At 43.4% G+C, this 27,838-nt stretch overlaps 2 protein-coding genes across 3 annotated transcripts; one reads left to right on the top strand and one right to left on the bottom strand.

Annotated features, from left to right (window-relative positions):
* Positions 1 to 23: 23 nt before the first annotated feature.
* On the bottom strand, positions 24 to 4,788 carry FCF1 (FCF1 rRNA-processing protein). Its single transcript, XM_079308724.1, has 8 exons — positions 4,725 to 4,788; positions 4,551 to 4,618; positions 4,351 to 4,422; positions 3,946 to 4,094; positions 3,461 to 3,533; positions 2,549 to 2,636; positions 2,012 to 2,106; positions 24 to 642 (listed from the first exon to the last, which is right to left on the bottom strand). Exons 1-8 carry the CDS (start codon positions 4,725 to 4,727, stop codon positions 594 to 596), a joined length of 597 nt encoding a protein of 198 aa, XP_079164850.1. The 5' UTR covers positions 4,728 to 4,788; the 3' UTR covers positions 24 to 593.
* Positions 4,783 to 27,489, top strand: AREL1 (apoptosis resistant E3 ubiquitin protein ligase 1). 2 transcript variants are annotated; one of them, XM_079308712.1, is made up of 20 exons: positions 4,783 to 4,860; positions 9,495 to 9,754; positions 10,891 to 10,950; positions 11,605 to 11,831; positions 13,467 to 13,704; positions 14,645 to 14,814; positions 14,893 to 15,073; positions 15,797 to 16,044; positions 17,679 to 17,756; positions 18,266 to 18,407; positions 18,814 to 18,935; positions 20,739 to 20,814; positions 21,240 to 21,349; positions 21,861 to 22,040; positions 22,190 to 22,315; positions 22,511 to 22,640; positions 22,724 to 22,782; positions 22,965 to 23,054; positions 24,014 to 24,189; positions 24,359 to 27,489. In XM_079308712.1, the coding sequence occupies exons 2-20, from the start codon at positions 9,664 to 9,666 to the stop codon at positions 24,459 to 24,461; spliced, it is 2,607 nt and encodes an 868-aa protein (XP_079164838.1). In that variant the 5' UTR covers positions 4,783 to 4,860; positions 9,495 to 9,663; the 3' UTR covers positions 24,462 to 27,489. The 2 variants fall into 2 exon arrangements, with proteins under 2 accessions (XP_079164838.1, XP_079164839.1); XM_079308713.1 differs by lacking the exons at positions 4,783 to 4,860; positions 10,891 to 10,950.
* The last annotated feature ends 349 nt before the right edge of the window (positions 27,490 to 27,838 follow it).

Raw genomic sequence — 27,838 nt, 5'->3', positions numbered from 1 at the left:
GTACAAAAAGAGCAGTCTGAGAGGACACTTAAACAAACTTCATTCACTTTGCAGCTGAATAAAAGCCCATCCATTCTGAATTAAAATTTAGACTGCTTTCCCAGAGAAAGCCACCAACTGGTGCAGATCTGATGTCTTTTCTGCAGAATGCAGATTCTGATTTGGCTAAACAAGTGTGTGAGGTAGCTTCCCAAAGGAATACCTGTCCCACTCCAGGTGACACAGTAAGAAACTTTTAAAATCTCTCGTGGTTTCATTCTCAGCCAGAGTTGCATCATCAATATTTAATTCAGAATGCTGAAATCACTTTTTCCAATGGTCCTGATGCAGAGCTAGGCACATTCTTGGTCCTGCTGTCCTCTGTTTCCTATATGCTTCTCCCAGCTGTAGGTAATTGGATCAAGGCAGAGGAGGGATGAATAAAACCAGATTCTTCAAAATAGCCTTTTCTTAGAAAAATAAGGTTAAGAAGTCAGTTTGGTGTTATCCACAGTCCTATTAGCACAGTTCTAACAAAAGAAGCAGGAGGGTTGGAATCAGAAGAATCCTTATCCTGGCTCACAGTCCTGGCATTGATGGCTTGGCTGGACAGGTTAAAATCGAGGAGCTCCATAATCATCTGGCATCCTCTCAATATTGTACCTGAGAAAGAAGGAAAACTCATGAGGACAATCTATTCCACATTGCTCCCCTCCCCACTGTGGTGGTGCATCTCCCCCTCTTCCTCCTCAGGGCTGCAATCTCAGGGATTCCTGCTAGACCTTGGCCTTCCTTGACCATACCAGGAAGCCTTGCATGACTAATGTGAGAACAGCACTGACTGTACTGGGAACTCCTGTTGCTGGTCTGAGGTGAAGGATGAGATTGTCAGTCATTCTCTGACAATCCTGCCTAAGTTGTGGCCTAAGTGAAATGGAACCAATGTTACCAGAGTTTTGGTAACTCTAGCAGTTATCAATCTGAATTATGGCGAAGATGTAAAATTTATGCATGATTAAAAGCAATCATCTTGTGACCCTATAAGCAGTGGTCTTAAGTGAGGCCCTCATAGCTTTCCTGGACTGCCATGGGCTGCACCTCTCTCTGAGCAGAATGCCTCTTGGTCTCAAGGCTGAGACATTTGAAGGATTACTACTCAAGCCTTGCCTGTTGAGAAATGCAGAGGCATTTCATGTGTTTCACTGTACCTGAGGGGAAGTTCAACTGGTGCCTTTTTACATGTACACGTACATCTTTGTGTTAGTGTGCATGCATATAAATTGGCTGAAATACTTTTTATTGAGAATAGGATGAATACTGCTTCCTGAAACTATAATTAAGCCACTGTTAGTAAACCCTATTGAATCACTTTATAAATGTTAAATCAGTCAATGATTAAGTGTGTCTAAAATTTAATTAAGACAGAGATTGTTGACCAAGTCTGGGACTAAGATTGGATGCAGCTGCATCTGGACTCCATCAGGAGTTTGAAAAGTAAGGAACCTCATGACTGACCCTCATGACTCAATGGGAGGGTCTTCCTTTGTACTCCTGGTCTCCCTGCAAAACATTCTAAAGTGATTTTAAGTCCTTTGTATTTTTATCCATGAAGTAATAGAATGAACTTTGCCATTAAATTCAATTTGCACGGCTACAATCTTATATTAAAAGCTGCTTTTGTTAGTGTAGCTACCAAATAGAATATGGAACAAGAATGGTTCTTTTCTTCAAGAACCTGTAGAATGCATTTGCCTGGTAGTCCTGCTGCAGCTGGTAAGCAAAACTGATCTATGGAAACACTGGCCTTAAGAAAACCACTTCTTCAGGTAAAGACAAGTGAACATGTAGACTGCAATAAAAATGGGTCTGTGACCAGTCTGTTCCCAGCAGTAGCTGTACTTCAACTTCTGTGTAAACACCAGGCCCTTTACTGCAGCCTGCACTGCAGACAATGAAGGACAATGTGGTGAGATAGTCCCAGTCAGACAAGGATTGCACTGGTCAGGATTCCTTCCTGTCAGGGGGCCCTTACCTGTGCCTGGAAATATACATTATGGGCACTCCAGGAATTTTTCGTATTCTCCGCTTGAGCTCTTTATCCACTGTGGCCACAATGTAACACTTGTGCTGCAAAAACAGAAGGCAAGTCAGATTCAACACCAGTGAACCCAGAAAGGAGTCATGGCTGACCAAAACTTCCAATTCAGTGAGATCACTTAACACAGGAAGGGTGAGAGTCCTTAGAAAGGCATTGCCAGAACTTGTACAGAATTCTGCAGCAGACTTCTAAAATCCTCCTGCCCATCCAAATAGACTCAAGAAATCTTTGAAACTCCAGCCTTTTAAGGTGACAGCTTTCCCATCCTGAGTGCTTCTTGATGCTATCCTGTACAGCAAGAATGCTCAAGGAAGATACCTTGCATCAAATAAAGTTGTTCTAAAACTGAAAATCCCCCTTGGTGAGATTTTATAGTTCCTCTGTGGGAAATTTAAGTCAGTCAGGAATTAGCAGGGCTCAGGAATTTTTAGTATGTTAGCATGGTATAGAAAATGTCAGAAAGGGAAATACCTGAGTGACCCTCTGCACCAAGCAGTCATCAGCATAGGTTCCTTTGTGCATACATGGCAAGCGTTCAAACCGAGGGTCCTTGGCAATTCTGGGGACATAAAAAGCAGCATCACAGCAATCAGACCAGAGAGCACAGTAACACAGTCTGGAGGAACAAGAACACCCCTTTCTGTGATATACAGAACACTGTTCTCAAAGCAAAGGGTGAAGAGATGGAGTGAATGGTAGACAAAGGTCAACTGAAATTACCTGCAAAAAAAAAAAGAATGCAATTTTTCTAGTTATTATAGGTTAAGTATTTCTTAAGTATTGGTTTGTTGGATTCAAAACCTGTACAATGTAGGGCCATTACCAAACAAAGTAATTTTAAATAAGTAATTTTCAGGAAAAACTAGAACTTCTGTCATCTGATAATTTGTACCATGCACAAAGGGACATTTCACCTCCTGCCTGAAGAGCAACAACAAAGCTGTTGAGGGTATGCACTCATATACTTTACAACACAGCAGGCCAAAACAAAAAGAACAATACATCTGAGTGATGTACATGAACTACATTGTTACCTACTCATACAGGAATAACATGGAGTATGAATGAAAAGTTCTGTAAGACTTGGGTCACTTCTTTATTCATTTTTAGAAATTATGTAATTAAGTTTTTTTTTATTAACAGGAAGAAGCATTACTTTGAAAGTCCTAGGAGGTTAAAAGATTTACAGATTAATATTGTGCACTCATACATAGCATTTTGTGTCTAAAACTTGAGCCATTGGATTGATCTAAGGGGTACAAAAATAAAACCAAGTTCAGGACCCTGCAACAACCTAATCACCCACTAGCACAGGAGCAAGTGTTTTAAATTTATTTATATTACACCATTAAGTTCTAGAAACAGAGAACACCCTGCACCTACCTTAATGCTACACGGTACTTCTGTCCTAACTTCTCGATTTCACCCATCACGCAATCCGTGATACATGGAATACCTAAATGCAAAAAAAGCTGTATTAAAACAAAGCAGTATTTATTCCCAGACCCCTGCATACTGCCCACATGCCCCAGAAACATTATGGAATTCTATAAGGTATTACTCACAGTGACAGCTGATAATGTTGCAAAGTGATGAAATGTACAGCCACCAAGTTTAACCACGCCATTGTAATTTTAGGTTTTTAAGTTATTAGTACTGTACCTTTGCTGAGATTAACATTTTAAAACCATTACTTGACTGAAACCAGAGACATTGCTAGGGCTACCACAGCTCCATGATTATAGCACATATTCTTTTTGCAAGATTTCTGTTATTCTCAGCCAGTGGCATGAGGCTGACTAAGCACATTATGAGCACACTGTGGCACTGTGTGGTCTGAAGAAGCTGTGAATGGTGCAGAAACTCACACTTGGCATAGAGACAGTCCATCATCGACTGCACTAGGTCCAGTTTGGCCTTGATGGAGAAGTTGATGAAGTTAGTGTCAACCAGGATGTGGTAAGGGGGGCCCAGCTGTGTATTATACTGGAAGAACAAGCAAGAGGGATGCTGGGGGCTGCCAGGAAGACAAAGAATTCAAATCAATCAATTGCATTTAACACCATGTCCAGTCCTACAACTTGCACAGAATGAGAGAGGGATAACGAGCAGAAAGACCCAGGCCTCCTGCCACCTCCCAAGCACAACCCTTCGTTTGGGGCACCACTTGTTCTTCTGACAGTATTGCTCAGAAACACTCTCAGTTCCAGACTGCAGCGTGGCCGGCCCTCCTCCTTCCTTCTCTCCCTCCCCAGTGCCTCGGCAGCACTTACACCTCCCGCTCTTTGATGGCACTCGGGTCCTCCTTCTTCTTCACGGGGGCTTTTGCGCGATCCTTCTCTTTACTGCAAAGAAGCACAGGCACTGCTGGGGTACAGCGATAAGGAAGGGCGGCCAGCGGCGCGGAGACCTGGGCCGGAACCTGCTCCCGCCTCTCCCGAGCGGGGCCAGGCCCAGCCGCAGCCACACTCACATGCGCTCGTCCCGGAGGCTGATCATGCGCTTCATGACCGCGTACTTCCGCGCCTTCTTCTGCTTGCCCTGCAAGGACACGGACACACGGCCGCCATGAGCGAGGGAGACCCCCGATCCCGGCCGGACCCCCGATCCCCGCCGGACCCCCGATCCCGGCCCGCTCCCGGCCCACCATGCTGCCGCCGCCGGTGTCCCCGGTGCGTCACTGGCCCCGCCCCGGGGCGCGTCATCTCCGGCTGCCGGCGCCGGGCAGCGGCAGCGCGCCGCCGCGCAGCGCAGCGAGCTTACGGCCGTCGCTGGAGACCACGGTAACAGCGGCGGCGCCTTTCGCTCCTCGCCGCGGGGAACGGGGGCGCTGCAGCCGCAGCCCGGCCGCCCCGCCGCGACCGGCGGCCGGCGGGGTGACGGCCCCGCGGCGGGCCTGGCGGAACCGCGGCGGGTCCCCGCGCTGTCGGCGGCGGGGATGGCTCCGGGAGGGCCGCGGCGGGGCCGGTTCTTCGCTTCGGCTTAGCCCCGCCGTGTGCGCGGCGCTGCGGGGTACCGGGGCCGCGTCGGGTGGGTGGGGGCGAGCTGCTGCCCGTGGAAAGGCGTGGGGACTGTGGGCTCCGAGCCCCCGCTGTGCGGCTGGAGGGGGAACCCACCAATCGCCCTCCCTCCCCTCTTCTCTCTTTAGCGGAGCCGGGACGTTACGGAGGTCTTCAGCCCACTCGCTTGAGCTTGCTGGATTGTTTCGGGGTTTTTGGTGTTTTTTTTTTTGTTTTTTGTTTTGTTTTGTTTTGTTTTGTGGTTTGTCATTATCTTTAGATCTTACCTGTATTCGTATCAGAAATCTTAGTGAATGAGCATAATTTAGCTGTATTTTATGCGGTCATAGCGGTGTAGTCTGACCCGAATTGTCTTTTCTGCACATGAATGGGAATGTCCTCCAAGTTCTTGGACTTGTCGGGGGCACTTGGTTTCTCGTGCCCTGTGCAGGGAAGGGAGAAAGAGAGGCGTTTCTCATGAAAGCTTCTGGGATTAGTGAGATCTTGTAGCTGTTAGTATCTTCCAAATACAACCGGTTTTATCCGGTGTGCTGGTGAGAAAAAGCACCCAATGAGAAACCACTTAGGAGTTTTTTTTCCTGAAGTGGTGACCTCTGTAGAGCTGTGACTGATGCTTTGACAATGAGGAAGAAAATTAGACTGTAAGAAAAACTGCTTATTGGGAAAACCACGCCTGAGCTTTCCACCTGAGCAATCATACTGTTAACTGTTCCTTCACTGTTGATTGAGGAAATACAGTTGGCAGAGCTCGCATGATGCTGTTCAACCTGGTGACCCTCAGTGGTTTGGGAAGAGAAATAACTGAGGAAGAAGGGGGTGATCCGCCTTCCCCGCTGTGTTTTAGGAGGAAAGTCCTTAGACTTAAACAGCTGACAGAAATCTGTCTTTTGTTGGTTTGTTTGTTTATTTTCCTGTTGCCACTGTTTTATATAGCTTGTATGTAAATGCATATGACAAATTCCATCCCTAATAAGAGAATAACTGTTTTGTGAAGCCATTGACTATTGATGCAGCTTTTGTCCTTGACAGCTGATACTGAATCTTGCTTAGTGCTTTTTGTACTGACTTGTCAGTTTTCTGTGAATGTATTTTAAAGTTAGTTTCTCATGAGCATTCCTGCTTGTTGGTTTGTGTCTGCCTTCCTTGGTGTAAGGGAATACTGTCTCTTTAACTATAGAATAGTCATTTGTGCTTGGCATGAGATAGATGTGACATTGGTAGATATTTGTGCACATGGATTGAGAGAGATTCTGCACAGAGATTGGATGAGGTAGTATTAACCTGCAAAAAGGCTTTAAAACAAAATTAAAGGTTTATTGTTAAGAGAAGAATGACAATTTACCAGTGCACCAAATAAAATCAAGAGGCACAGCCGATTTCCTAGGAGTTCAGTACATTTGTTCTGCAGAGCATGCCCCTAGCTGGTTTTGTAGCTGTAGCCCACGATTGTGACATTATTATGTTACAGTTCCTTTTGTATGTGTTACATTTGTGCTTCCTTCTGGAGCTCTGCACTCGTCTGGCTTCAACAGCGGCAGTGACACAAACTAGATGTAATCCTATTACTGAGCTTCCTTTCCTTGCTGTCTTGAGAAAGAACGGCATGAATGCAGTTTATTTTATGGTTCCATGCATCTACCCTGATTATGCCAGTACCTCTCCTCGAGTCAAACGATGGTGAAGCTTCCAAATCCCCATTTTCCCTGCAGGTGGCAGGAGACCATTGTTTACTCTGTCCTTGGATCAAGATTACTAAGACCTGTTGGATAATTCAGCACTTTTTTTTTCCAGCCTAGCTATGATGGCACCTTATATTGCTGCTTTTCAGAATCTATTTCCCAGATTGTTACCTAGCAGTTCTCAGCACAGATACCATTTTAATTCACATCTGCCTTCTGTTAAGTGAGTGGCAGTGTATCTTGGATACCACCTACTTGCAAGTAGGTTCTTCACCTCAATGTGTTCCAGCTGCAAGAGCACCCTTAAAGCTGCTGGCAGTAAGGTAGAAGGAAGGTGATTGTATAACAGCCATTTCATCTCTGTGGCCTCCTGAGTTGGTGTCTTATTTACCACATCATGTAGGGGTAATAAAATGACAAGCTGCTGTGCTGGTTAATTAATACAACTGAGATAACTGATTCCCTGTGTCCAGCGAGTTCAAAAGTTCTGCAAACCAGGTCAAGAAATTCAGATTCCAATTGACTTTAAAAACCCTGAAGTTTAAATGATGGATCTTTTTATGCTTGAGAGAGAGGCTGTGTAACCTGTGGTGTGCTTCACAGAAGGAAAGGAGTTGTGAAGCAGGAATAGCTTGAGGAGATGAATCCACAGAGACTGCTTTGTGGGTTTTTTTGTGACATGAAGAGACTGCTTCTGGAAGATGCTGGAGGCAGATTGTGTAGATTCCTAATATTGGTGAGTTTCTGTGAAATTCCCCAGCTGTGGGGGAGCACTCACATGCCTTCCACAGCCAGGCTGAGCTGGAACAGGGTTTCAACCAGTCATTTGTAGCACATCTGGGATATGTACTGTGAAATGACTAAAATACCAAGGAAATTGCTAGCTCTGTGGTCCTTAACACGCAGAAATTTGTGAGTTGAGAAAGCTGATGCTTTAACTAGGAGGGGGTGCCCTGGGGACTGCAACAGTGTTGCTGTGAGGAAAAGTAGAGGAAGGAGGAAAATAGATGAGTGGGTGGGACTTTCCTTGAGATGTGGGTGAGGAAAAGGCAGTGAAAGTCTGGCTGTTTCTGCAGTGCAATGAAAAAGCTCGGCACAGGTTTACTGGTTGATTTTCATGGGTGTTAGAAAGATTGGTAGAAGCGTATAAAGGCAGCCAAATCTAAAGGATTATTGGCATGGAGGGAAATAAGAGCCTTCTGAAGAGGAAGGCAGAGGAGGGGGACTAAGGAAGAAGTGGCAGCTGAGGTGGTGGCATGGCAGGCGAGAGGAGCACATCACATCCCCAGAGGAGGTGACTATCTTAACAGACAGCTGCCTTGGTGAGCCCGGCTCTGTTCTTTTCATTCTCACTCCTTTATGTAATCTGGGCTCTGAATGAGCAGAGACTGTGTGGGCTCTGTGGTGTTTCTTCTGGCATGTGTCCTGGTTTTTGTGGGCTGCGTCAATCCTTGCTGTTAAATTTTAATTTTTTTTATCTCAAGCCTGACAGTAAACTGTAATTTAGTGGATAGTGCTGCTGAAGCTGAAGTCCCTTATGGAGATCTCAATTTCCTGAATACCTAAAACAGCAGTACCAAACCCAAAATCTAATTTGCTTTGTGGTTCAATAATTCTGAATTTTTTATTTTTTTATTTTTTTTTTTTTTTTTTTTTGAGGCTTGGCTACAAATAGTCCTTTAAATCTGGGCAAAATTGGTTTGAGAATAATATATAGTATTTTGTTGGGTATGAAGATTTGAAGGGCTACCTGATTGCAGAATGGTTGGGCTTGGAAGGGACCTTAAAGATCATTTAATTCCAGCTCCCTGATATGGGCAGGGATGCCTTCTACTAGACCAGGTTGTTCAAAGCCCCATGCAACTTTGTCATGAACATTTCCAAGAATGGAGCAGCCACAGCTTCTCTGGGCAACCTGGTCTGGTTCCTCACTACTCATATTGAAGAATTTCTTCCTTATATCTGATAAAACCCTACCCTCTTTTGGTTTAAAATCTTTCCCTGTGTCCAATCACTACGTGCCTTTGCAAAAAATCCCTCTGATCTTGTGTCAGTGGTCAGTTCTTCATTCTCTCAGTCCCTCCATTTGTCTTTTGTGACTTGGTTGGTGTAGCTGGAGCAGTCGCTGGTGAAGACTGAGGGGAAAAAGTTGTTGAGTACCTCAGCCTTCTCATTGTCCTGGGTAACCACGTCTCCTGTTTCCTTCTCAAGAGGGTACATGTTTTCCCTAGTCTTTATTTATCACCAATGTACCTATAGAAAGTTTTCATGGTGCCCTTTATATCCCTGGCAAGATTTAGCTCTATCAGGGCTTTAGCTTTTCTTGCATGATCTTTGGCTGTTGAGACAATCTCTCTGTATTTCTCCTAGGCTATCAGTTCTTGCTTCCATGCTTAATGCTCCTTTATGAGTATCATGCAGGTACTTAACTGCTCCATGAAACCTATGGAGGCAAGAATGTGTTTTGTTCCATCTTGAACATGCTAGTTTCAGGGGTCATATAATGGAATGAGGTTGTGACAGATAGGGGTTGAAGATATGGTGAAGCTTTGCACCTCATCAGCAGTGGTACTTTTATGGCATCTCTCATGGACTTGATGTCTAGTGATGATCTTGCATTTTGCACCTCTTATGTGTTTCTGCATGGTAGATTTATCCACAATGTAGACATCTAACATTTCTCTCTCTTTTTTTTTGTTTTTTGTTTTGCTTCTTCAGGAAAGCTAGCAAACTGCAGGCTAAAGGAAACAGCACAGAGGAGAACCTTTTCCCACAAAGAGGAAGAAACTGCTGTGCTCAAGTCCTTATTTTACAGCAGTGATTCTGTGATGCAAGTTCAAAGAGTTACTCTTTCTGTGATCATCTTTGCAATGGCCTCTTCTTGCTGATGCTTGTCCCAGATCTGGGATCAAAGTGGAAGGATGCTGAAGAATGGGTACCCACTTTTTGGCTTTTAGGACATGGGCACTTGTGTAAAGGTATGTGGTTGCTCTTCGGTTGGAGGGTTGGACTATGTGCCAAGGCCAGCAAAGGAGAAAGTCATGACTATTGTTGGGGGAAAATACCTCATTGAAGCTTTCTGCATGCTGATGTCCATTATTGCTGCTGTCGAGATGACTGATGAATAACTCCTCTTTTGTGTTTGTTTAAAAAAAAAAAGCAGCTTGATTGCACAATGTAGCTTCTCACTAACTGAATGGTGACATGGTGAGCTATATTGTATGCATCACTGTATGCCAGATCCTTTGTCTAATTGTCACATGCATTCCTTGCTGCTGCTCCTGTTCCATCTGTCAGCTATGCCTTATCAACCAAACAGCATGTTGTTCTGGGTGTGGTATTTTTACTACATGTTTGTTTAGCAGTCCCCTTGGTGAAAACTTGAATCTAGATTGGTGTCTCTTAAAATTGCTGTAAACTTAATGGTGTACAAACAGAAGGTTTTAGGTTTTGTGTTGATCAGTGAGAGTTTCAGCAGAGAGGCTCCACTTTGCACAAGTGAGAAGGAAAATACTAGTGGACTCTTTCCCAGTTGCATTTGTACATTCTGTAGTAAATTTGCAGGGCAAAAATAGATTCACCTGTGCCCTAGAAGGATTTTGTTTGTTCTGAACAAACGGGGATGGTTTTGCCTGCAACTCTTTTATTCCATAGCTTTTTCTTCCAAGGTTGCTGGCTAAGGGTTGGTTTCTGTCCATTTTGGTGGTGATTCTGAAATGTGTTTTTGTATCAGAGTAGAAGTTGACTTCAAGGCTTTCAAGTAGGTGTAACAGTTTGGATGAGTGGGTTTAGCCACTGTTGTTTAGGCTGGTGATCCTACAAAAAAAATGTTTCCTTCCTGCCTGCTCTCACTGTTTTCAGAGGGATGATATGTTGTCCTTCTTACAGATCCCTGAATCTGAATGAGAATCTGTAACAGAGGGAGAACTGTTAGTTGTAGCATGCTGTGCTGTTCGCATATTTCAGTCTTGTGGAATAATGCTTTAGGGATCTCCTTGGAGAGGAAGACAAGTGTTCAATAGGTTTTTTTCCTGAGGAACCATAGATTAAATTAAATTTAGGCCAGTGTGTGGAGGAAGTCACTGGACTGGACTTGGCATATTTTGTGTTCTAGATGCAGCTGTGATCCTCGGCTGTGTGTCTCACCGAAGGGACCTGATGTTTTACATTATTGGTAAGTGAAGGAAAGGCTGCCACTGTATTTGATGACCTCTCCATAGGCTTTAAAAGGATTTCTTGAAAGCCTTTGATTTTTAGTTCAGAGTTTACCTAACAAACATGAAGTTACTGTCACTCCACGCTGTACCCTCCACCTGGCAGACTTTCCTCTCGACCATTCTTCTTGATCCTGAAGTCCTTCCATTAGCCTAATTCCTAAACCATCCCCTTACTTTTTCTTCCCAGAGCTGGTGGAGGATTGTTGCCTCTGTGATGCTTCTTAATCCAGCCATAATGTGATGTGCAGAAGTTGTCTGGTTATCTGTTTCCCTTAAAGGAATCGCTGTGGTTCTAACTTGCAACTTGGAAGGAATTCTGTGTCTCTGTTGGGATGTCCGCAAGCCTTGCCTGAGACTCTCTACCACCTTTAACTATTTCTTTTGTTTGCAGTCAGTTGCAGAGTTTTAAGAGACTTGGTATTTTCTAACCTTACTTGTATCATAACACAAACCATAAACGTTCACACAATAGCATCTGCCTTAAATAGCTAATTTGCATTTAAGTAGAATATCATTAACAGAAAGGCATCTTTGGCTGATGCAGAGGGGATTTTAGAGCCTGACTCAGCCATTGGCTTCTGCAACCACCCTTTGTTCTCTCTCTGCTGCAGGTGGGATCACAGTGTCTGTTGTAGCTTTCTTCTTCACCATTAAGTTCCTCTTTGAGCTTGCCGCACGTATAGTCAGCTTCCTTCAGCATGAGGACCGGGAGCGCCGAGGGGAGCGGACTATTTATGACTACGTGCGGGGCAACTACCTGGATCCCCGGTCCTGCAAGATCTCCTGGGATTGGAAGGAGCCCTATGAGGTGGGCCACAGCATGGCCTTCCGAGTGCATGTAAGGCAATATTTATGTTTCCATCCAGCTGTGTGGGTGGGAATAGAGGTCTGAGTTATTGGTGGGCTCTTCAAATGTTTTTTTCTATTGGGGCTAAGCCAGATGTAACTGAGGAGTAGCCAAGCTATCTGTTTATGCCTTCTGCTCTGTTACTATGTTGCAAAACCCTGTAAGTGTATATTTGAGGTTTGAACTTCTTAAAGTCTAATCTCCCTCTCTTCAGAATCCTCTGAGGAGTCAGAGGAGACGAGGCTTGTCCTGGCTGCTGCTTCCTTTACTGGGAAGTGAGTAGGCTGAGCCTTGCCTTCAATCAATGTGGTGCTATCTTTTGGTTGTGCAGCTGAAGTTGAGAGTGTGGGAATGGGCATTTTACCAACTCAAGAGCTGTAAAGCTTTGTTGCCACTCCCCATTAACTGTAAAATGGATTGTTATTCTGTCAGACTTGGAAAAGCCTGCCAAGGACTCTTGTTTCCCTCTAATCCCAAAAGGCCAAGTCTAGGGGAAGTAAGATGAGTGAACACAGAGTTTGGAGCTATGTGAAGATAGTTTGAGCAGGTTTTGCTGGACTTATGTGCTTATCTTTCTATCCCACCTTCCCTACTCCAAGAGAGTATCAAGAGAAGAAGAAAGGTTCAGCTGGGTTGCCGTACCCATCCCTCTTGGGAAGGTGAAGAAAACCCTTCTGCTCAATGGTGTGTGAAGAGTTCTAACTCCAGGGCAGGCAGTGAAAAAAGCTGAGGGGAAAGGGTCTTGTTCTGTTCCTTACATGTATTTCCTTCACCTTGCTGAAATTCATGAGCTACAGCAATGTGCCTTTCCACTTCATACTTGTGTGGCATTTGCTTAGCCCTTTATTCATCAGCAGTAGCTTTGCATACACTAGTTTCTCCTGATTTCAGTCAAGATGCAAGCTACTTCAGGCCCCACACGCTCTCTTACTTAGAAACAGGGAATAATAGTAACTTTTTTCTGACTGCAGTCTGATTGCAGATAGTAGGCAGGCTCTGGCCAACAAGCTGTGGCTCTTGAAGAGCCATGCATGGAGTTACAAGGTGCAATCCTTTCCTTGCAAGGAACTAGTGGTCGAGGTGTGTTATCTCCTGGACAATTTCAGGAGGTTACTTTGGTGATTGAAGTGCCTGTGATTTTATCTTATGTGGTGTTTTCATTATGATGCGTCTTAGCAGTAAAGAGTGGGTCAACTCCTTAGGTCAACATCTTCATCACACTGTTTTCTGTGACAAATGGGTAAGAGTTTTTTCAGAGCCTAGCTGTACAAATAAACAAGATCAGCTTGTTTCTCGGAAAGGATAAGGCTTTACTTTTTTCCTTTTGCTAGTGGGTTCTCATGATTTCTGCTCTAATATTGCACTACAAGTGCAGATGGGAAATGCCTAAAGGCATGTTCTTTTCAAGGCTTGCATTTGAACCCCAGCACAAAAGAGAATGGGGGCTGTTCAATGCTCACTTGTCCCTGCTCATTTTGGAAAATAGAGTCTGTGTGACAGAGCTATCTGTTAATTATTTTTCCTTTTCTGAGCTGAAGTACTTGCCCTTCCCTAAGGGAACTTGTTTCCTCTTCCTCTGTGTACCGTGTGCTTTTGCTGACCTGGACTTTTCTGTTTCCCATGCAGTTGTTCTATAAAAATGGGCAACCCTTCCCTGCTCACCGGCCTGTGGGGCTACGAGTTCACATCTGCCATGTGGAGCTAGCAATTGATATTCCTGTAACCCAGGAAGTTCTTCAGGAGCCCAATTCCAATGTGGTGAAAGTGGCTTTCACTGTGCGCAGGGCCGGGAGATATGAAATCACCGTAAAACTCGGTGGCTTGAATGTGGCTTACAGCCCCTACTACAAGGTTTTCCAGCCAGGTAAGATCTGAGTGGCCCTGTAATGATTCAAAGTAGATTTGGAGGTATTGGAGGCCCTTAGGTAAATGTGTTTCCAGTTAAAATAGGTAGGTGACAGGGAAGGGGTTACCCTTCGCCATTTTCCTCCTGCCATGTGTAGATCTCAGCAACAGACCCATGAGTAAAACATACTTGTGACTACCAGTAAGTAACAAAACAGGAACTGCTTTACAGAGTAACTCCTTAGTGCTCCTTAAAATCTCTATCAACTTCTGTCACGTTCTCAGTTTTGTAGTAACTTCTTCATAATCCAGCTAGTAGTCAGTGAGTACCTTTTGTGAATTGTTTGTATCTGAGTTGGAGATGCTGTCATAATTTGCCTCTTCCTTTTCTGAATACCCTGCTCTATTCTTGTAAGCTTCTGGAGCAGCTGATACCTTTGATTGCACAGTTATGTAAAAGCATTTCCTTTTTATTCATCTAAAATTTGTTTTCTTCTACTTTTGGTTTTGGTTTTTTTTTTGCCCCAATTGGTATCTTTTATGTTTCATGTACATGTCATTGAAAGGACCTCTATTCATTGCTTTGTGTATAGATACAAAGCTTGCTAAAATATCCCTTCAGAAGAGATCAGTTTTAACCCAAATAAAGTTTGTTTGGTAAGCTGCATTTGCTAATTTTCTTAGGTGTCAGCTAGCTTATATTTTGTATGTACAGTGGGAGCAAGTTCCTGAGCAGAAAGTTAGAATGGTGGAAAAGCATTCTTTAGAGAACTAGTAACTTAGTTTGCTTTCTTAGTATTAAGTCTCTGATCAGATACTTTGCTTTTTTAATGTAAGGGCTTGGAATGTGTTTAGATTTGTTCCATTTTCAAGACTATTGTGCCCCTAGTTGCTTTTCTTTTGCTTTTTGTAGCTTCGCCTTAGAATTTGTTTGACTGAATTATTGTTGTCTGCTTCAGGAATGGTGGTTCCCTCCAAAACCAAAATTGTCTGCCATTTCTCCACTCTGGTGCTGACCTGTGGGCAGCAGCACACTCTGCAGATAGCTCCCAGAGATGAGTATGATAATCCCACCAGCAATTCTGTGTCCCTGATAGATGAGCACAATTACAGCCTCTCCATCCATGAGGTGAGTGCAACCACACCCCTTGCTGCTTGACTTCAGGTGTGCTGGAGACCTCCTTTTATTACTTTGTTTTCTGTTTAGTTGGGTCCTCAAGAAGAGACGAGCTCTGACGTGGTGTTTGAGAAGTCTGTGGTGTCCAATCGGCAGACTTGTGAGGTGTTCTTTCGACTCACCTTGCATTCTAGGGGATGCTTCCATGCCTGCATCTCCTACCAGAACCAGCCCATAAGCAATGGTGATTTTGACATCATTGTTCTAAGTGGTGAGTCAAGATCTAATCAGTATTCATTCTCCAGATGTGTTCTTACAATGTGCTTTGCACTCTCATGTAGCAGAGTTATTTGTGGCTTCCCTGCAGGCTGGCCATGCTTACTTGCTAAAGGAAAGCCTATTCATTTAAAAATGCTAAGGTAAATGAATTTGCTTCTAGCTGGGGAGATCTCTGGGGGCTGATACTCTCTGATCTATCAGCAGATAAAAATAAGTGTTTTCCCCCTATTTTCAGGAGGTTTACCTCTGAAATTAGGCAATTTTTATTGCTTGCAAGTAGCTGGCATCTGACCCAGTCATGTATTGTATGTTAAGTTATATGGAGGAAGAACACTGCATGTAACCTATGTGGTTTTTTTGTTTTTTTTTTTTTTTTTCTTTTTTAAACAATGCTATAATTCCTGGTTTCTTCAGGAGTGAGCCAGAGATCAGTGTGGCTGTCAAGTGGCTATGCCTTCAGGCTGGTGCTCTGAGAGAGAGGTTCTCTCTGCCTTTGTTGTTCAACCAGTCACTAACAGACAAATGGCCGTCTTGAAATCTTTTCATCCCACTCTTGGGGTTCTCTTTATCAAAGTTTCACTTGACCAAGTTTTCCTTTGGTTGTATAACCTTTTCTTTAAAATCAAAGTCACTGATTTGGTGGTGGACTGTGCATTCTTTTTCATTCTTGTCTCCATTAGGATTTACACAACTCTTTCATGTCTATTTCCCTCAGAGAACGAAAAGAACATTGTAGAACGCAATGTGTCCACCTCAGGTGTCAGTATTTATTTTGAAGCTTACCTTTACGATGCTCCTAGTTACACCAACACTCAGTGGCAACTTCCACCAGTGCACCTGAGCTCCTCCCAGCGCCGTCCTTCTACTGCAATCGAGGATGAAGATGAAGATTCTCCTTCTGACAGCCAGACCCCTGAAAAAGTGAAGAAGCCTAAAAAAGTGTACTGCTATGTGTCACCTAAGGTAGATATCAAAGTTACCAGACTTGAATGCATGTTTAAAGACCTTCAGATCTTCCTTGTCTTCTATATCTTAGCTTCAGATTCAGTTGCCTCAGATTTGATTTAAAAAAGGTTTGCTTATGGCAAACATGGAGCTTGTGACTGAGAATAATGTTAAAATGAGCCTTGGAAGTTTTAGGATTGTTATTTTTGATTTTAGGATCTTTCTAGGTCTGATCAAATCCTACTGGAAATTTTCTTGCTGATTGTTCAATAGATACTCTGTTTGCCTTTCCTTTGCTTTCTTCAGGTCAGACCTGCAATTCCTATTCTCAGTTTCTGATACCTGTAAGTTTCAGCTTAAGAGAATCTCACCTCAGATTTTGTGTCTTTGTCCTGTTTCTGGAATTTTGCTGAAAAAGGAAAAGGGAAAAAATGGTCAGAGAACAAAGGGTAAATTTATAACTAGGAGAAACTGAGGATTCTCTTGCAATAAGATTATGTTAGCAGTAACTATTTCTCATTATTATTGCCTAAAAGTGTTCAGAAACTAGAAGGAAAATTTCTCTAAATCTAATAATGAATTTAAATTCATTCTGTTCATCTGTTTCTTCAAAAGCATTCTGAAAAATGTAGTGATAAATATCAAAGTGAAAGACTAATCCAGGAATTGCTTTCCTACCAATGAAAGAGAGCTGTGAAACAGTTATAGGATGCAGGGAGTTGCTAGAGATTTCTAAATCTGTGCTGCACATGGCTCTAAGAACTGACTTTGAGTGCTGTGTCTTTGTGAGCTCAGAGTCCTTTCATCCTTGGTGGATTGTGTTGGACTTCTATGTTCTTTTCTATTGCGTTGCTTGGTAAAGCAGATCACCCACCAGAAGTGGATACTGTTGGGTACTCCCTTTAGGTGCCAAAGTTTTAATGTGATTCTTAGGCTTGCATTATTGTATCCCTGGATGTCTCTATGTATAGAAATAGAAAAAGTAGAAAACTGTTATGCTGCTATTTTAAAGAGTTGCTGTTTTCTTCAACTTGTTTTTGGACAAATGGTGATTGTCAGTTTTTGCAATGGTTTTCTTTTGTCTAAAGATGCAAAAATTTCATTCTAACTTGCTCTCCAGAAGACAGGATTTGAACAGTTAGTCATTTGTTCTGCCAGAAATACACTGAGAATAAATTTCTGCAAATCTCATGGATTTAGGAATCTCAAATGCTTTTTAAAAGATGTTTGAAATGGTGGTGAAAATTAGGGAGTAATAAAAGTAATCCATTGACGTGACTTTTACCAAAACCTTTTTTGCCAGTGCATTACAATCTTGTCCTGAATTCAGCTTCTTAAGTGTACTTAAGATTACTTTCCAATTAGACTGATGACGTTCTACTGCACACAATAGCTTACTGCTATAAAATCTGTGTCATGCTGGCATCCCACATGCGTCACAAATGCACGCAGTGAAGTCTTGCTGACAAGTTGCTTACAGTTCTGTGGAGCTTTAAAGGTTCCCAAGTATTATGCCAAATGCTGCAGAAACCTGTTCCTGGGGTTGAAGAGTGGTCTAGCCTTATGGATCTGTCCTCTTCCTCATGTGTTTCAGGGACAGCCCTTAACAGATGTGTGACATTTAACATTTTCTTTTCCTTGTGGTTACTCAGCAATTCTCGGTGAAAGAATTTTACCTGAAGATCATTCCATGGCGCCTTTTCACCTTTAGAGTGTGTCCTGGCACAAAGGTGAGCCTCTTTCCATGTACCTGTCACTGCACCTCCCTGTTGTTAGCTTGTCATCCCTTGTGAATCACAGTCTGTTTTTTTCCCTTTGGGGAGAAGGGCTTCCACTCACAGAACAACATTGTGTGGCATAAATTTCAACTCTGGAATTACCTCTCAGTGCCTAAGTTTTGGTAGTATTTGTGACTAGGAGCCAGTCTTATCATTGTTGCCTGCCTTTTGTCCCAATGCTAGGCAAAATTCTTGATTCCTTTGCATTTTTCTTGATTATTTTCCACATAATCTTCCTGAAATGTTGTGACTGTGTCCACTGAAGCCCTCAGACTTGTGTGTGAAGTTAAAAGCAGCCTCCTAAATAGAGTCTGGATGCTTGAAGTAGTTTTCCTGTTAAATGCATACACATGGGGGAGCAGAGAAAGTCTTAAGAGCATAGATGGTGTTGCTCTGTCTACTGAACATGCTGTGCCTTCTGCATGATGGGTTTACCCTTTCTTGCATCTTTTTGCTGCTAGTTTTCCTACCTTGGTCCTGATCCTGTGCACAAATTACTGACATTGGTGGTGGATGATGGAATCCAACCCCCTGTGGAGCTCAGCTGCAAGGAGAGGAACATCTTGGCAGCCACTTTCATTCGCTCTCTGCATAAAAACATAGGTAAAGGGACAGTGAGGTGGGTACAGCAGTCAGGAAGTTAGCACTTGAGTCTGCTAGTTTCCCTGGGGAATAAAGATTGCCACCACTGAATGACTTCTGATGAGAATTCTGGTTCCTGGAGTATCATGTTCTTTTCCTATTGGTGCTTCCAATGAATGTACTTCATCACAGCAGCTGTTCCTTTTCAGCCTGGCTTCTCTGTCAGGCTCTTTGAAAGTGCACCTGTGAGTATGAATACCAGCAAGATTAATCAGAAAACTACCTTGAGAATTCTGTCTCCAAACCTTGCTGTGGTAAATGCACTTTCGGGCTGTAAAGCTGATCTGTGAGGTTAATCTTAGGAATGTTCTGTAGGTGTTTGAGATGTTGACAGCTCAGGCCTCACCCAAATTGTCACTCTTCTCAGGAGGCTCTGAAACCTTCCAAGACAAAGTGAACTTCTTCCAGCGAGAGCTGCGTCAGGTGCATATGAAAAGGCCTCATTCGAAGGTGACGCTGAAGGTCAGCCGCCACTGTCTGCTGGAGTCGGTGAGTGGGGCAGTCATGTTACTTCAGCCAGTGAGCAGCTGTGAAACATTGAAAAGGACTGCTCAGGGAGGGTGGGGAGTCACCATCCTTGGAAGTGTTCAAGAAGTGCCTGGATGCAGCACTTAGTGCCATAGCCTAGTTGATGAGGTAGGGATCAGTCAAGTTAGAATTGATGATCTTAGATGTCTTTTTCAACTTCAGGGATTCTGTGATTCTGTAAAGGGATTCATAGCCTGTAAAAGCAGGAAATCTGCTTATGGTATTCTATCCCTACTTTACATTGGATCTTGAGGCCTGGAGAGAGACTGGATTAGATTTGGGAGCAGAACACAGAGCTCCTGAGTGTTTATCTACCCTTTTCTGGCACAGAGCCATTCAGCAAGATAGGCTCTTGTGTCAGATTTTCCTGAGCTGCGTGCAGTGAAACTCTTGCATCAACAGGCTACTAGTAGTGGTTCAGAGCAATGATAAAATATTCTGTACAGTCACTTAGTAAAATCTTTGCCAATTCTGACCTGAACTGTGTGTTTCTAAAATAAAACTTAGTCATTCTTATAATACATTTCTTAAGTGACATTCTAAGTACTTTGTGTTCTGGGGAGGCAGTTATCCTGACTTCTTGTTTCTACCTGCATCTCACAACAGTAATGTTGCAAAGATGGAGAGAACATTTCTGAGGAAAACACGAAGTGGCTGGGATTTCCCTTGCTTTATTCTCAGTAAATTTGTCTTTCAGAATATTTTCTGCATTTACAAGCTTGCAGAGTTTGAGATTTATGCAATATGCTGCAACTCCTTCCTATCTATCTGTAAGAAGGAGCTAGGCATTGCATGGGATAAATGAAGGTTCAAAAGAGGCTCCTTGCCTTTCTCAAAGTTTGTAGTTTATTTCATGGTGATCCCAGGGCAAAAGAGAGGGAGGATCTCAGATAATGATCTTTTCTAGGAAAGGGTCAGGGAGGGGAATTTGGCTCTCTGCCAATAGGATAGGGACAGGAGGGAAGGGTTAAGACATTCCTAATGCCTCTGGTATTGGATTACAACAAGATTATGTTTTAGTTAATAGCTTGGACAAAATTACTTCATTTCTAAACAGTATTTCCATGACTACTGTCATAATGATGATGATGATGATAATAATAACAGTAAATATGAGCTCTAGTGACCGAGGTTAATAGACACAATGAACATGTTTAGTCCAGAGGTGTGAGTAGCATGATGCTCTAACCTGTTTGAGGGTAAACTAAGCCAAAACTACCTGTATGACTCAAGTCTGCAATGTAGCTCTTTTAAAGTTTCTTTAATTGGAGTCCAGAATCAGGGCATAGGAAATTTTAGACACTTGCAGTATTTTATTACTTTTTTGCATCGTGACTTGCTGTAAGTATGAACTCAGTAATTCTCTTCAAGCTATTTTGTAGTGCTCTTTGAAACATTCCAATTTTAAATCTAATTCGTGGGCTGAAAGTGCTTTACAGAAATTGCTCCTTCCCACAGGCATTTTAATACTTCAAACAATACTTTACTGCAGCCTTGAGAGTGATATTTCTGTGCTAAGACCTCACACTGGTTTTAAGATGAGCTGTATTTTATGTGGGTAATGTCTCATAACAGAAAATGAGGAATTGGCTTCTGTGGCTTTGGACAAGTAAGAGTTAGACCTTAGGTGTTTCTAATTTTCACTTTTATACTTTCAAGTGCTAGACTATTGTGGTTTTGTCTTTGCCCATTCACATATACAGGACTGCATACTGAGGTGCCAAGCAATAATGGTTGCTGCTGTTTTCTTTTTCTATTTTTCAGTCTTTTAAAGCAACACGAAATTTTTCTGTCTCTGACTGGAGCAAAAACTTTGAAGTGATTTTTCAGGATGAAGAAGGTGAGTTATCCTGTGAATATATACACAGAGAAAGTAAAAGGAATGATGGCAGAATAGTTTTAGTCTGAAATTCTGGTTTCTTGTAGTATGTCCATTATTTTGTGGCTTTCCAGCCCTTTTTATTTTCTCACAGATGTTAGTGAATTATCCTGCTGGTGCTATTTTATACCTACTTCACATAGGGACCTAAAGCCTTATGTAAGTCCTGCCCCTCTACCCCTAAAAAAAACCCAAAACAAACCAAAAAAACCAACAAGGATTTGGTTTGGGAGAAGAACTTATAGTTTTGCAGTCCCTGTTTACTGCCATATTGCTGCAGAGCTGTTCATTGTAATGAACTCTTGTGTTGGGTAATACTGAGCAGCATACATGAAACTCTTGAGCTAATGACCAGTTTGTATGACCAGATTTGTTTTATTTTGTAGCTCTGGACTGGGGAGGTCCACGCAGAGAGTGGTTTGAGCTCATTTGTAAGGCATTATTTGATACCACCAATCAACTGTTTACCCGCTTTAGTGATAACAACCAGGCCTTGGTGAGTCTGTAGTTCCTATGCTGAATGCACAGAAATGTGACCATTGATGGCTAAACAATGCTGCTGTTAAGTGGTGTGCTACCTGACTCATCCTTTAACTTGCCTTCATAGTCACTTCCAGTGGCTTTCTCGAAGCTTTACTTAATGATCTTAACCCATTGAAGTGTCAAAGAACTGGCTGGATGAGCAGTAGAGGGTGGCAAGTCAGTAGGGGAGGCTGGATTATTGAGCAAGAAGAGGTGCAAGACATCAAAGTGTTTAGGGGTTTTGTTGGGTCTGAATATTTCAGAATCCATTTCTGCTTATACAATTTCTTGCTTGTGCATGTGAAACATTTCATGTTCTTCCTAAGCAGGCTTAGACATTTTAATTCTATTGCTTGGCTTTGAGGACATTGCACTAAATCTCCTTGGCCAGCTTGAGAGATATAGTGATTTGAAATGGTCCCATATTTGCTATTTGTGCTTGTCAGTCTGATCCTTGGATATTTGATTTTGCTTCCTCTTTGCAGGTGCATCCAAACCCAGGGCGCCCCACGTATTTGCGACTCAAAGTGTATGAATTTGCCGGGCGCCTGGTGGGGAAGTGTCTGTACGAGTCCTCTCTGGGAGGTGCTTACAAACAACTGGTCCGAGCTCGCTTCACTCGATCCTTCCTGGCTCAGATCATAGGACTCCGTATGCACTACAAGGTAAAGCTTCCCAGCCCTGTCTAAAGCCTCTGGGGAGAAGTTGAATTTTGATGTAGTAGCAGACCCAGAATTATGGTTAACAAGGTAAGGGTTTTGGGTTTTTTTTGTTTTGTTCTTCCCTCCATGTCCCTGCTTATTCTTTCACACAGTATTTTGAAACGGATGACCCAGAATTTTATAAATCCAAAGTGTGCTTCATACTGAACAATGATGTGAGTGAGATGGATCTGGTCTTTGCTGAAGAGAAGTATAGCAAAACAGGACAGCTGGAGAAGGTAAGGGAAGCAGTTCCTGAAAGTGGGATAGTTGAATCCCAACTGCCTGCAGCACTGGGGACTGGGAGCTCTACTATGCCCCAGAAAATTGAGCTTACTCTGGGAAGTAACTCCTTTCTTGTTTTTTTTGTGGTTGGGGATTTCAGGTTTGGGGCCTGCTACTGGTGACACTCAGGTCAAGTGTTGTGTTTTCAGGTGGTAGAGCTGGTGGCAGGAGGGGCTCAAGTGCCAGTGACCAATGAAAACAAAATCTTGTACCTAAATCTGCTTGCACAGTACAGGCTGGCAAATCAGGTTAGAGAGGAGGTGGATCACTTCCTGAAAGGTAACATGCTGCCTTCTCCCTGCTCTCTGCCTTTCTCTCCTAGGGCATAGCACATGCTGCTCTTCTCTTCTGTTCTCTTCCAGGTCTTAATGAATTAGTTCCCGAGAACCTCCTGGCTATTTTTGATGAGAATGAGCTTGAGGTAATTGCTGCCTCCCTAAGCAGCTCTACCTTTACTTCCCCTCCTGTCTGACAAGTGGAGTGCTTTCTGGATCTGGGAGATAGCCAAAATGTTTCTTCTCTAAGCACTTTAAACATCTGCAATTTGCTGTTGCCTTGTTTCCTGGGCTCCTGACTTTCTGACTGCAGTCTCTTGCCTTTCAGCTGCTTATGTGTGGTACTGGAGATATCAGTGTCTGTGACTTCAAGGCACATGCTGTTGTGGTAGGAGGATCTTGGCATTTCCGTGAGAAGGTAAATGAAAGGGCTTCTCTCCTTCCTGCTTGTCAAAACCAGTTATCCCAAATACAGCAGAATTGGTTGGAGTTTAGAGTTTCAGAAGGACAAATTGAAAACTTCAGAGGTCAGGTAGGACTGCACACATTATGATATAATGTTTCCCCCTAGAGAGATCCCTTCAGCCAGGCTGTCTAGAGGTGATGCTTAATCAGATATCAGCAAGTACAAATTGTCAGCAGTGGTTTCTTTAAAAAAAAATCCAACACAGCTCTAATTAAGAACAGTTCAGCAGGGAGTCAGGAGGAGTTGGTGGGAATTACTGCTACTGAAGATGTTGATGGTGATATATTTATCTTTAAGAGATGCTTGAAAAACATGCTTCAGCCCACATGTAGTGTTTGGAGTTCAGTGCTGTGGTACTACTGATGTAGTAGCCCAAATTCATATCCCCTAATGATTCTTATCCTTTTCTGTATTTCCCAGTGGGAGGAGTATGGGAATAGTAGCAGCTTTGTTTAGAAAAATGATGGAAGCTGCCAAAACACGCCAGACTAAAAGAGGTAGAAACTTCCATTTTCAATCTGTAAACACTGGGATGGTTCCACTTGTCTGCAGAAGTATCAGATGATCTTTTGGAAAACCAAAAGATTAACATAGTGCAAGAAGGAAGTGTGTTTTCTGCACTGTAAACCTACCTCATTGCCTATGCAGGTATTTCTAAAAACTAAATCTCTGTGGGGAGAGCAGAAGCAGCAGAAGCTTTTCTGCTTTAAGGGAAAGGATTGGTAGGTGATAGTAGCGTGGGATCTCTTAACATTAGTAAGTATGTAATACTTGCCTCTATGTGTCACCCTGGTGAAACAAATCACTGTTCATAGAACACTTGGTTGTGAGGACAATTGACTGATATTCTTGCAAGTTGCTAATATGCTTGCTTGATTTCCTTGGCTGACCTGTCTTCTGGTTTGTAACAGGTCATGAGGTGGTTTTGGACTGTGGTCTCCAGTTTCACACAGGAAGAGCTGGCCAGGCTTTTGCAGTTCACTACTGGTTCCTCCCAGCTACCCCCAGGAGGGTTTGCTGCACTCTGTCCATCTTTCCAGATCATTGCAGCTCCAACTCACAGTACTTTGCCGACAGCCCACACTTGGCAAGTATCCTGGGGTGGTAGGACTTTTTCCATTGTGCTTTTGGGAATGACACCAGCTAGTTGTGAGCAGTGTAATGTGTGTGATGCTTGTGTCAATCCATCGAAAGGCAGCTAATGGGGATGGTTCCCTCTCACCTCATTTGAATGGAGTTTTTCTTTTGTTTTACAGTTTTAACCAGCTGTGCCTCCCTACTTATGACTCCTATGAAGAAGTGCACAAGATGCTGCAGCTAGCTATCAGCGAGGGTTGTGAGGGATTTGGCATGCTGTGATTTTCCCTTCCCAGGAGACCATTTAGCCTCTCAGCTCTTTGTGGCAAGACCCAGGTTCAATCCTCTGCTTGTTCTCCTTCCCTTCACTTGGCAGTGGAGGCAGAACAAAGACTCCATGTAAAGGAATTTGTCATCCAGAAGATGTCATGTGGCCTTTCTGTGTCCCAAATATGTCATCAAGAGCTCATCTTTTCCCTTTTCCTCGTTCTCCCTTTGATGCAATGTGAAAAAGCAAAAGGACTGGTGCATTTGTAAAGGAGATACTGCACCTTACATACTTATCATTCTCTGAGAAGATGAAGTTCATAAGCAGAACTTACATTGAGGTGCAGGAGGTCTGCTGAGCTGCCTTTACTGTAGCTCTCTAGGAGGAAGAGGGAAGACCAGCATGGAGCTCTGCTGGAAGCCTTGGCTCATAGGAAGTCTTAGTAACTTCCTTTACCTTGGCTCAGCTCTCCCAGTGATGCTCCCTGATATCCCACTATGACTCGTGAGGAGAATAGAGTTGTCCATCCTTTCAGCACCTGACCAGAAGGGTTTCTGGTTCTCCTTCTCCATCTTGCTCTGGATGCTGTTGTTGCCTGTGCCACAGAGAAAAAAGGGCAGTATCCACTGGAGGGAGTAACCCAAAGAGGAGAACAATCTAATTGGAGCACAAGTGCTGGCCCTGACAGTGATCCTGTACTACCTCCACCAGGGTCCAGCAGCAGAAGCGCCCTTCTCCAGCAGTGGCTGGTAATTAGCCTCTGCAAACGAACTGGAAGAGGAGTTTCTCCTCCACTGAATGTTTCTGACAGTTGATGTTGCACAGGAAGCTATTCCATGCCCTTGCCTTCTTTTCCCTTCCTCAGGAGAGAGAGTATGGGCATGAGTATGATCCCTCAATGCTGAGCACCAATGCCTATCCCACATTCACCTTCAGGGTATGTATGTTATATGGTAACAGTGACAGATCAATAAGCAGCAACAGTGTGCACTGTGCTTGCATTTGTTGTTGGGATGATGGTACTGGGCAAAGTATGGTACCTCCACCCAGCATCCCACAGGATCTTGGCTTCTACCTCTATCATGCAGCAGCCTGAGGCTTCTTTCTCTACTGCATTTCACGCAGAGTGTCCAGGGAGTTGCTGGTGCCTGGACAGCAGCTAGATTTCTGCCCTTCCAACTTTCTCATCATCTTTCTTTTTCTTTCCTTTCCACATGTTCCATTCAGTGCTGTTAGCTTTCCAGCACAAAGTGTTAACTAAAATTTCACTTAAGTGGTCACTCAACAGCTTGCACCCACCATTGTCTGGCTTGTGGGAAAATGAATGGATAGACCAGAATGAGAAGCACAGGGTTCTGTTGTAGTTGAAAATCCTTTCAGCCCTTCCAATGGAAGTAAAGGGAAGGGGAATCTGGGAATCTTGGTGAATTCTTCAGTGAAGCAAAATTCAAGATCTTTGCTTGCTACAGTCTACAAGTAAGTCAAAGGCATGCAGGAGTCAAAATGGGAGAAATGCATTGCTGCTACCTGCAATGTAAGCTTTCACTGGATTATGGAGTTGCTGGATTTCTTCCAGAATGGATTCTCAGATTGGCATCCCTGAGCTAATTTTAGAACACTGTATTGGATAAAATGTCACATCATCCTCTTCAGTTCCCTCCTGCTGTCCTCAGGTTGATCCAGTCAGACTTGAGCACAGTATGGATATTTTAAGTTAACTGCGTGTGCTTTTCAAATATAGCTTAGTTGAATTGACTGGGAATTTGTGGGAAATATTCTACATCTATAAAATGTTTTTAAGGCAGCATCTTAGTCATTCTTGGACTGAGTGTGTTACTTCTGATCAGAAAAAAATAAGCCATTTTGGTGCCAAAAAGCAGTCATCTGAACATTGAGACTACTCAGGGGGATTTCTTTGCCTTGTGAATTCATTCCCTCACTGGCACCAAGGTGCTGCAAGGCTGCCAGCTTGATAGTTGCCACTGTTGTGCTCTGACAGATCACATTAGTCGTGGCTGTTCTCCCTTTCTTAGTGCAGGCTGCATTCTGCAAGGTTCTGACCTTCTTTGGGTGGATACTATGGTACCATTTTATTTATACTGCTGGTGGCTTCCATGGTCAGTAGAGTTACAGCTTCTGTGTTCACCATGCCACCTTGTCAGTGCTTTCTCCAGGGGCTGAGAGGAGGTGGTGATGCTCAGCTGAACTCCAGTTTGTTGGGAGGCATAGCTTGGTGTTTTTTCCATATTGTAGCCTCACCTGGTTGAGGATGTTTTCAGTCCTGTAGCTGTGGGTCAGCTCTGATGATGACATCTCCCTCAGGAATCTTCTCCCTTCTTTTCTTGAGCTGGCCTTTTTTTATTCTGAGGATGAAGTAGCTGACCACTGAGTAAACTTCTACTGGAAAGAGCTCCTAAATGCTTCTCATTTCATTGCAGGCAGCACCCAACCCTTCCCAGCAGCTGTGAAGATGCCAAGGACTTTCTTCTTAACACAAGTGCAGTCAGAGCTGGGGTGGGTACTCTGAGTCAACTAAACCCATTCCCTCTGTTTGCACAGGCCCCTAGACTGCCCCCATGTTCCTGAGTTCCACCACAATATTTCTAAACTTATCTTTTGCTTTACAGCCCTTCCCAGTACAGTCACTTTTAATGCTGCCCTTAGCACTGGCAGTGGGGATGTGCTTTGGTCACCCATACTGTATGTTGCTTCTGGCAGAGGCTCATTACTTTCCTTTTTTACTCCTTATTTATTGCCACTTAATAGAGACTCTTCTGTAGAAATCCTTAGGATCCTGATACCATCTTAGACAGGTTTCCATGTTTCCTGAAGCTGCTTTGAGGTGCAGGGGGCCTAGCTTCAGCCTGCACCTGCAGGCCATATTGCATGTTTATAGAAACCAGGAGCTGTGGATGATACAGGTCAAATCCTACTTCCCTCTGATGAATTTCTGGCAGAGTACAGCCAAAATTTGGAAGCCTATGGTTGTAGTAGCTGATTTTGTAAATAGTTTGTATAATAAATAAAATATTTTAAAAATGCTGCCTTCTCAGCTCAGCGTTCTTTTTGGGCTTTACAGAGGGAATCAAGCTGGTGTTGTCTGTGGGCAAAGGACCTCTCCAGGTCTTCAGATGTCTAGCAGAAATCTGGTGCAGGAGGGAGGGTATGGTTCTCCACCTGGAGCCTTTCAGGATGACTGACTGAAGCCAGGACCTGGTAGCTTTTGGGAAGAGGCAGGACTCTGGGCTGGTCTTGCAGGCTACTGTGGGGTCTCACTGCAGGTAGGCTGGAAAATGCTGTGAAGCAGCTAGTAATACTAGAAGGAATTTTAAGGATTCTTTCATATAAATTAATAATTTAAATCACTTTTCCATCTTACTGTGTGTTACCT

The sequence above is a fragment of the Erithacus rubecula genome (assembly GCF_903797595.1).
Source record: "Erithacus rubecula genome assembly, chromosome: 6".
NCBI classification, from domain to species: Eukaryota; Metazoa; Chordata; class Aves; order Passeriformes; family Muscicapidae; genus Erithacus; species Erithacus rubecula.
The sequence above is the reverse complement of the archived record's forward strand: the minus strand, read 5'-3'. Positions and strand labels throughout refer to the sequence as shown.